We start from the raw sequence: 9762 nt of genomic DNA, 5'->3' as shown, positions 1-9762 counted from the left end.
AACAATGTCTTGATCAGCCCTTGTCCTGACTGTCGAGGAACAACTTACTATTCTATTCCTTTTAGTATTTTTTTGTTTTACTTAATACCATTGGTTGAACTCTTTAATTAACACACAATTACTCTTAGGTGTTTAAATTTAACTGAAAAGTGATCCCTATTAAATATAACAGTGGGAATAAGAGAGGGAGGAGATATGCAGTTCGGCACATGCTCAATTGGATTTACCCCTCATGGTAGAGCTAGAAACTTGCCAGGGGATTCCAATTCAGTCTCATCAAGGTGGCATGTACCAATGTCATCTTACTTGTTAAAGTGATCAATTTAAGTTCATAATTTATCAAAAGATAGGATTAACTGTCAAAAGGATTACATAAATAAGACCAGTGTCTGCAAATAATAATTGATAGAATTAAAAAGGAGAGAACCATCCAACATGGGAAGCAGGATACACAGCAGACTCATAGAATGGCAAATGCTCCAAACAGCACTCTGGCCTCAGAATCAGTCCTTAAGGTATTTGGATCTGGCTAAAAAGCCCATGAGAGTTTCTCAGGCATGGAAAGCCAAGACACTGTGGCAAAAAAAAAAAAAAAAAAAAAAAAAAAAAAAAACAAACAAACAAACAAACAAACACCTAAATGAAAGATCTCTGTGAGTGAGATCCCAGCGGAAAGAATGGGACATCAAAGAAGGAGGTATCTTTCTCTGAAGGGAGGACAGAACTTCCACTTTGACTATGGCCTTGTCAAAATAAGATCAGAGTTGGTGAACTCAAGAGGCTTCCATAGCTTTGGCAGCTCATGACAAGAGCCTCGGGTGATTACTGACATCAAAAATAAGAGTGTCAATTGTTAGATCAACAATGGGAGTCACTGTGCACCTACTCCCCATGTAGGATCTCTGTCCTTAATGTGTTGTACTATGCAAATTAACGGTAAAACTACTACTCAGACAGTACTCTATACTTTGTATGTCTGTGTGAGTGCAGTCTGTTGAAATCTTTACTTAGTATATACTAAGTTGATCTTCTGTATATAAAGATAATTTAAAATTAATCTTGATGAAGAATAGGCTGGGAGAGGAAGTAGGAGAAGGGATGGTTGCGGGTAGGAGGGAGGTTATGGGGGAAAAGCAGTTATAACTCAAAAGTTGTACTTTGGAAGTTTATATTTATTCAATAAAAGTTGAAAAAAACCTCAACTATGTGAGAATATTGATGGAGAGATATTTGAAGGGTCCTGACTGATTGTAATCAGGGCCTCTTAATGTAGCGTCCCGAGTGACTGTCATGTATTAAGGTTTTGCTGATTCTGAGTTCCTGAGCTTCCTCACATTGATTAAATAGACCACCAACTGAATTATACACAGATGCCAAATTTTTCATTTTCTGTGTTAGCTGCCCTTTCCAGAGAGCAGAATGGCCCCTTCTAAGCTGAAACAGTCTTGAATGTGTGTGTGGAAACTGTAGTATTAGGCAAGAGAAACACAACACAGCAAGAAGAATAGTAGTGTTTACATAGAGAATTCAATGTGTAAGCCCTAGTTGAAGAACTAACCTACACTGACTACTCACAACAATCCTACAAAGCAGTGGTTTTCTAGTATTATTATTATCATAAGTCCAATATAATAGCTAAGGAGACAGTTTGTCTGAAAAGTATGAGCTCTGTTTTTAAAGATTTATTTAATTTACTCAAAAGGTGGAGTTACAGAGAGAGGGAGAGAGATCTTCCATCTGCTAGTTTACTCCCCAAGTGGCCTCAATGGTCAGAGCTGGGTGGATCTGAAGCCAGGAGCCAGGAGCTTCTTCCCGGTCTCCCACATGGGTGCAGAGGCCCAAGCAATTGGGCCAACTTCTGCTGCTTTCCCAGATACATTGGCAGGGAGCTGGATGGGAAGTGGAACAGCCAGGGCTTGAACTGGAGCCACATGGAGATGTGGGTGCTGTAGGCAGCAGCTTAAGTTGCTATGCCACAGCACTGGCCCCAAAGTATGAGCTCTTAACCACTATGATACAGTTTGGGAAATGTTTCATCTGGGTCCTGACAGTGACAGATCCCTCAACATATCTCTTCACTTTTCCAGGGGAAGGAATTGGGTATTCTTAGGTCCACACTCCTCTGAACAATGCTGGATGAACAGTGGCCAATTCCAGAACCCTGTTCTTAAGGTCACTTTTCCTTTCTTCTGAGACAATGCTTCTTTACTGCTCATACTCCTGATTGAAATAAAATAATATTACTCTCTGGGGTCCTCTGAGTCATCTTGTTCCAGCCATCTTGAGTTGATTTAATAGAATCCTTATGCACTCACTCAATCAGCAAATGTTACTGATACTTTGTGCCAGACCCTTTGCTGGGCCCTGGGGAAACAAACAAATCAGACATGAGTCCTGCTTGGCACTCTGCCTCCAGTTGGGTGTCCTAGTGTTTGTGGATAGCCCAGCTGCTGGAGCCATCAGTAGGTCCATAGCAAGCACTCACCCTCATACCTCATCTCTCTTAACCAACAGCCAATGATTCTTGCCTGCCCATTGGGTTATGGGAGGGAACTGAGTGGAAGGGCCACAGATCCTGCACCTCCAGGTTTAGTTGTCGCTGTCTGTGTTCCAGGGACCTCACTCAAGGGCCCTGCCCCAGCCTGTTACTTTGAGGAAAGCTCTCTTTACATCTTTGTTTCTGAGGCTGTAGATTATGGGGTTGAGAAAGGCAGAGATAACATTGTAAAACAGAGCCAGTTTCTTGTCTCTCTCTGGGGAGGCATTGGCTCCAGGATTCATGTACATAAACATGGCAGGTCCACAGAACATGGTGACCACAGCAATGTGGGATGCGCAAGTGGAGAAGGCCTTCAGTCGACCTTGGGCTGAGCGGATCTTCAAGATGGTGGAAAAGATGCAGACATATGAGGCCAGGATGAAGAAGAGAGGTACCAGCAGAAGAATGAAGCCCAGGATGAAATCTACTCGGTCATTGAGAGATGTGTCCGCACAGGCCAGCTTCAGAACAGCAGGGACCTCACAGAAGAAGTGGTTGATCTCATTGGGACCACAGTAAGGCAGGCGCATGGTGAAGACCGTGTAGACTAAGGAACAGCTGACACCCCACAGTCCACAGAAGACTACCATTGCCCCACATAGCCCTGGACTCATGATAACCTTGTACCTTAGTGGGTGGCAGATAGCCACATATCTATCATAGGCCATGACAGAGAAAAGCCAGCCCTCAGTGATGCCCAACACCAGAAAGATGCACATCTGGGCAACATACCCAGCATAAGAGATAGTTTTTTTCAGAGAGACCAAATGCACCAACATCTGGGGCACAGTGGTGGTGACATAGCTCATATCCAGCATGGAAAGAACACTGAGGAAGAAGTACATGGGTGTATGGAGGTGGAAGTCCAGGTGGATCAAGGTGACAATGAGCCCATTGCCTACAAGTGTAGAGAGGTAGAGGAAGAAGAAGATGTTGAAGAGGATTATGTTGATTTTCGGATTCCTGGAGAAGCCCAGAAGGATGAACTCAGACACAGAACTGTGGTTTTTCCAGGGGAAGTCCTGCATTCTGTTTCAGCTGCAGAAAGAGAAATGGTCATATTAGTAGCCCAGCTTAAAATGCATATTCAGATATGATGGCCATTCGGTTGCTGGAAAAGCCAGTGGTTATTTGGATCCTGTTTAGGATTCATGTCAGTCCCGAGACCTGTGATACAGATAGCTTTTGACAAGAGAAGGAAATCTTCATGACCTATTCAGCTTCTTGGGAAAAACCATTTTCTATGGACTCTAAGGGTCTCATTCTTTCCTTTAACAGCCCCAGCAAGGTCACCTGATTTCTTCTCTTGTGGGAGCTACTCATCATATGGTCCCTTTCTTAGAACTGTCTTCCCTGATCCTAGTTGAAGACTGAGATGATGGATATTTGAAATTTCCCTTCTTTTTATCTGGAAACAAGTAGCCAGAACCCTTTCTTACCTTGATCACTATAAATAGGAGGAGTCAGAAATATGGAGAAAACATAAGACAGCATAAATATGAAATGTCCTTAGAAAATTTAACACCTGTGTTTCTTGGCTTTCTTTGGGTTTCTGAAAGCATTTTTTAAATTATTATTATTAAATTTATTTGAGAGGTAAAGTTACAGATAAGGAGGTTGAGAGACAGGGAGAAAGATCTTCCATCCACTGGTCCACTCCGCAAATGGCTGCAATGGCTGCAGCTGGGCCAATCAGAAGCCAGGAGCTAGGAGTTTCTTCCAGGTCTCCCACACAGGTGCAGGGGTCCAAACACTTGGGCCATCTTCCACTGCTTTCCCAGGTCATAATCAGAGAGTTGAATGGGAAGAAGAGCAGCCAGGACACAAAGCAGCACCCATATGGGATGCCAGTGCCACAGGCAGAAGCTTACCCCAGTATGCCATAGCACTGGCCCTCTGGAAGCATTCTTCTAACTGATTTTATTTTAGATGATGTTTCTTGCCAATCCTGTCTCTGGATTTACCCAGAAAGGAACAGGATTGACTCTAGAAATTGACTCTACTTGAATAATGATTGTCTTCACTGCTTAAAGGCATCTGTGTAACCCTCCAGACTAGTGGGAGTAATGATAATCTATCCATTTGTCTCCTAGAGATTTGTAACTGTCCAGGATCCAAGATAAAGCCTTGCTTGGAGTTAGTTTATAATATCAATGATGGAATCTGATTCCTTTGTTCATCATGCCAAAATAAGTGGTATTTTCTAGTGGAAAAGCATTGGATTTGGAATCAGAACACTGAAGTTCAAGTCTTGGTACTTCCACTGTGGCTCTGTTCATGGAATTCAATCTCATTGAGCCTCAATTTCCTCTTCTATAAAATGGACATAATATCTACCAGGGATAAATCCTGTGACAAGTAATTCATAATATGCATGAAGCACCCAGCCCTGTGGATAGTCTGGAATGGAGCCCAATAATGTAGCCCATCAAATGTTCTTCCTCCTGGTATTATTCATTGAATAGTTAAGAAATACTGAACATCTACTACTTATCAGAACCTGTTCTAGGACAAACACTGACAGGGATAAGGTGTATTCCTAATTCTCAAGGAGCTTACAGTTTAGTTGGGGAAGTAGAAGAATAGATGCAAAAACTACCATCTAATGGGATCAACACCATTATGAAAACACGTGCCGTAAGTCATAGCTGTGTACTGAGCACTATGGATGTGGAAATAAAAATCTCTTTCAAGAGCACGCACAGTGAGGAGACAGGTAAACAATGGATGGCAGCTGGTGATAAGTGCTATGATAGGAATTAAGTTTTGGGTGTCATTAGAGTCCAGAAAAGGAACAACTGGGCTAATCTTTCAGAGCCTGACTTCCCCAAGAATAGAACGCCTGATATAAACCCTAAAGGATGAGAAAGGAATTAGCCAAAGAACTCAGGAAGAGTTTTTCAAACAGGAAGAGCAACAGGTGTGAACAACTATAGTTAAAGGAGTGCTCTGTGCAACCAGAGAGCACAAGGAATAAATGATGATGGCAAGCTGGTCTACACAGGGGTAGGAGGAAAGGAGAGTCTTAGAAGATGAGGCTGAGATGTCAGAGGAAATGGGTATGGAGAGTACTGAATGCCTTGCTAGTGAGCATGGACTTGATCCTTTAAGCTGTAGTGAGCCACCATTGAGTAATAAATAGTAATTTTTTCTGACTTACATCTCAGAAACATACTAGTTGAGTGGAAGTTGGGAGAAGTCATTAGAAGAAGAGCAGATAAGGGATATGAGAAAAAGGCAGAAGAAGGGTAAGTCTTCAGAAAATAGAGAAGGGAAGAGAGATTAGAGAGAAGTATAGAAAATCAAAAGCCTATGTTCACTGAAGGATGCAGATGATGAGAAAGGGAGAAGACAAGGATGAGTTTGAGGTTTCAGGCTTTGGAACGTTGTCATTAGCACCATTCAACAAGATAAAACCTAGATGAAGATAGAGGAGGGAAAGACAGACCAGGGCAGGAAATGGCAGGGAGGTAATGATTAATTCTGTTATAGACAAAGTTTGAAAAATGGGACATTCTTGAGTTCTGGCCAACAGGGAGTTACACATGTAGGCGTGGAGTTCAAAATGGAGATACAAATGGAGGATCAAAATTTAAGCAGCACCAGCGTTCGGAGGATAATTAAAGCAGAGCATGGATGAGAACTCTCAGCAAGAGAGCAGAGGGTCCAAAGACACTGCCCAGGAACATGAGCAGCGTAGCAACCAGCAGTGGAGGAGTTGGGGCTTGAGAAAGAGCAACCAGGGCTACAAGAGGATTTTCTGCACAACCCCTGGGATGTAGAATCTCCTGGAAATGGGAGTGTCAGTGGTTCCAAATGCTACAGAGAGACAAAGGGGAAAGAGGACCAAAACCTATCCCCAAACATGATAATGTAGATATTGTCAGTGGCTTGGGTATGAAAAGTTTCTGTGATGACATGTCAGGTTGTAGTGGGTTCTGAGGGGTGAACTAGGTAGTAAAGGGAAGGGGTGAGATGATATGTACAGATCTGGATATAAGACGGCAGGGATGCTTTTTGTTTTTCCTGAGATGGAAGAAGTTCAGAATGTGTATACATTGCATGGAAAAGCAAAAGAGAGAGAGATAGAGGGAAGCAAAGGATCAAGACCTCTAAGGAAGCAGGTGTCAACAGGACTGAGTGCAAGTCATGAGAGGTAGCTTCAACACAAGTAGGTGTTGAAGGGGAAGGTCAGAAAGAGGTGGATACAGACAGTTTTTCTTGACAACCAGGAAACTCAAGATCACATTCCCATGGGCTATTTGGTAATGACAGCTCATGAACACAGTGAGGAAGATCTGATCTAATGGCTGAAAATCAAATTTCAAGTTTTGACAGGATAGAACAAGAGGTCAATGCCAACAAGAACAAGAAGACAATGCCAACAATAGCACAGACTGTTATAGCACAAACGTGAAATCTCATGTCCTCTTCTCTAGCTCAAAAAATCAACTATACTAGTCTTAAGTGGGACCGAAGTTCATTGGGAGGTAACTTTGAACTTCAACTGGATCAGTATAACTAAACTTCTGAAAAAACCAATGTGAGGCTCCATCATTGAGAAATGATCCTGGGAGATCATTGGAAGTGGCGTGGAACAGTGTCTGGACACTGGACAATTTGAAACAGGCTGTAAAGAGGGATCTGGAAACCACATCATCTGAGTGAGAGTTGAAGCAAAGAAAGGTGGTTCCCCTGCAGAAATGAAAAGCTCAGGACCAACTGTCTGAGAATCTTTCATGTGGCAGATGGAGGACACTTGGGTGGTCTCAAGAGGGATGGTTGGGAGTTATACCAAGAAAGCAAGTTTTAGCATAATAAAACCAACTTGCATTAGTGAGGGCAGTCCTTATAGATAGTTTCCTGAGCCCCACAAGAGTATCAAATGTAAGCTGACCACATTGCAAAGATGGTAGGGAAGGATGGTTTCTGGTCCATGCCAGCTGGAAGAGGTGTGGAGTTGGGCTCCTTGCTTGCTTTCAACCCTTTGAGCATCCCCCACGCCACCCTGTCCACCATGCCATACTGCATCCTGGCCTGTGTTGTATCCTGACATCTTATGGCACCAAAAGACTGTGACTCCTTTAAGCCCCAAGACAATGGTGAGATCCTTCACAGAAACTGGCTCAAGATGAGGCAACTGATAAAGATTCCACGTGGGAATCTCATCTTCCAGACTCACCTGGCCCTGATGACTGTATTACTGTAGCAGTCTTTCCATAGGCATCCCACTCCACCTGTCCCAAACTGACCAGAATGTGATGCAGAATGGAGAAATGGATGGGAGGAGAGTACCTAGGGGAGAGAGAAAGAAGGGCCGAGAATAGCTGAATGGACATCTCTAAGCCCATTATGGCCTCCTTTCTGACCATCCCAAGGCCTGGCCTGGGGCCATGCCAGAGAGGAATCCAGGATCCAGTATCCTGTTGATTACTTTCTTCCCCTTCTGCAACGAGGGTGCTGTAGCTCTTTTCAGTTTCAGTGTCTTGTCCTACCTCCTTGACTCCCAAACAGCCCTTTTTCTAGCCCCCATAACTAGGCATTCCTTCATTTACTGGTCTTATCTGTTCTTTGTCCTTCATCCTCAACCTGTGGATCCAAATCCTGATTACTGGGTTGCAGGGGAGAGCCACTGTCTCAGCTCTGTAGCAACAGCCCTAATCTCCTGAGGAGAATGCCCAAAAGACAAAGAAGGAGAGCGACTAAGAGACAGACAATGGTGCAGAGAAAAATCAATGAACAGAGAAGGATGGAGGTCAGGGAGAAGAGCGGATGCCAGGCCTGAAAGTCCTGGTATGAATGGAAAGGAGATGGAGGTAGGCAGGTATCCAGCCAGAGAAAGGGACAGGTGGGGAGCACCAGGCAGGGATGGCCCAGGTGTGGGGACTGCATGCCTCAGCCTCTGTTGTGTCCCTCCCCGTCCTTACCTGATGATGCTGTGCTCTCCATGAGGGATGAGCCAGGAGCCTGCTGGGTCCTCCTTTACCATTTTTCTTCTGATCCTCTGGGAGGATGAGTCAGGCAGCCTCTTAATGAGCCTTCTGTGTCTTGGGATTCTCTAAGCCCCACCACAGCCCTCCCTAGCCCTGAGTGTACTTTAAACCCTCTCAGCCTGGCACCCAGGGCCTCCGCACTGAAGTCTCTGACTCTCCCAACCTCATGCCCCCTGTTCTCACACTCTTCCCATTCTATGTCACAGTCCAGTGGAGACACTTGTGTGAAAATCAATTAGAAAGTGCATGGGTTGAGAAATACAAGGGATGGATAGGGATTTTCCATGGGGTGGGAGGTCAGGGTCGGACTCCTCACTGCTGTCAACCCCCAGAGTGCCCCACTCTGCCCTCTCCACCATGCCCCACTGGGTCCTGGCCTATGTTGCATCCTGACTTCTTATGGTATCAAAAGATTCAGTTATTGGGGGTCTAAGTCCGGGAAGCCCAGGAGTGCAGTAGGTAACGGTCATCAGCACAAGGGTCATTTCGTCCCTGGAAAGGGACGGCCCTCGCCCGAAGCAATGGTGGTTAGCAAGATGAACAGAGATACGCAGATGACAGCGGTGATTAACCCAGAGTTGATAGAAACTGCAGAAAGAACGCCTCAAAGAGCTGCTGAGAGCTAAATTAATTGAATGTGGCTGAAAGGATCAATTGAAGGCACACTGTAAAGAGGACTAGAAAAAGGACTAGAACACGTTAACTTGAGCCCTGGTACCTGACAGTGTGAAGAAGGAGCTCCTACAAAAACATTCCTTGCTCAGCATGCCAGCCTTTAAGATTAAATTAGATTGTGTTGTTCTGTGGTTTTACTTCTGAAAGTAAAACTTGCCATAAATTAGAGGTCATTTTCCCAAAATAAAGTCCTTTTTTGTATTATGGTATACAGTTTTCAGTAATGATGTATACATTGTATTGATTTTTCCCTAAATGTGTTATTTTAATAAATATCTTATGAATGACTTTGAAAAAAAAATGGATGGGGTAATAGGCCTCCAAGAACAATTTATAAAAATCAAGAATACAGCCTTAAAAGAGAATGTGGACTTGAATACCCAGAAGCATTCCCCTCTGTACAATGTGTAACAAAATGTAATATGAATGGAGTGAATAGTTCTAATGAAGTGGTAGAGCCAAGAGCCACAACAAGGCTAGCAAAATGGCAGGGCTCATGTCGCATCAAAGCTGTGTTGCAAGAACTGCAGTGCCTGATTATGTCTAAAGAAAAAA

At 43.8% G+C, this 9762-nt stretch overlaps 1 protein-coding gene and 1 pseudogene across 1 annotated transcript; one reads left to right on the top strand and one right to left on the bottom strand.

Moving 5' to 3' along the window:
- Nucleotides 1-2619: 2619 nt before the first annotated feature.
- Nucleotides 2620-3567, bottom strand: LOC100352681 (olfactory receptor 2A7-like). The gene has a single exon (XM_002715700.2). The coding sequence runs from the start codon at nt 3565-3567 to the stop codon at nt 2620-2622; it is 948 nt and encodes a 315-aa protein (XP_002715746.2).
- A 5486-nt stretch (nt 3568-9053) lies between these two features.
- LOC127493694 (transcription and mRNA export factor ENY2 pseudogene) lies at nt 9054-9386 on the top strand (annotated as a pseudogene).
- Nucleotides 9387-9762: the final 376 nt, after the last annotated feature.

Source organism: Oryctolagus cuniculus, chromosome 7, assembly GCF_964237555.1.
Source record: "Oryctolagus cuniculus chromosome 7, mOryCun1.1, whole genome shotgun sequence".
In the NCBI taxonomy this organism is placed as follows: Eukaryota; Metazoa; Chordata; class Mammalia; order Lagomorpha; family Leporidae; genus Oryctolagus; species Oryctolagus cuniculus.
The sequence above is the reverse complement of the archived record's forward strand: the minus strand, read 5'-3'. Positions and strand labels throughout refer to the sequence as shown.

What these genes read in the sequence shown, in the direction of transcription:
- LOC100352681 (XM_002715700.2), bottom strand. Translation starts at nt 3,567, where the DNA reads ATGCAGGACTTCCCCTGGAAAAACCACAGTTCTGTGTCTGAGTTCATC.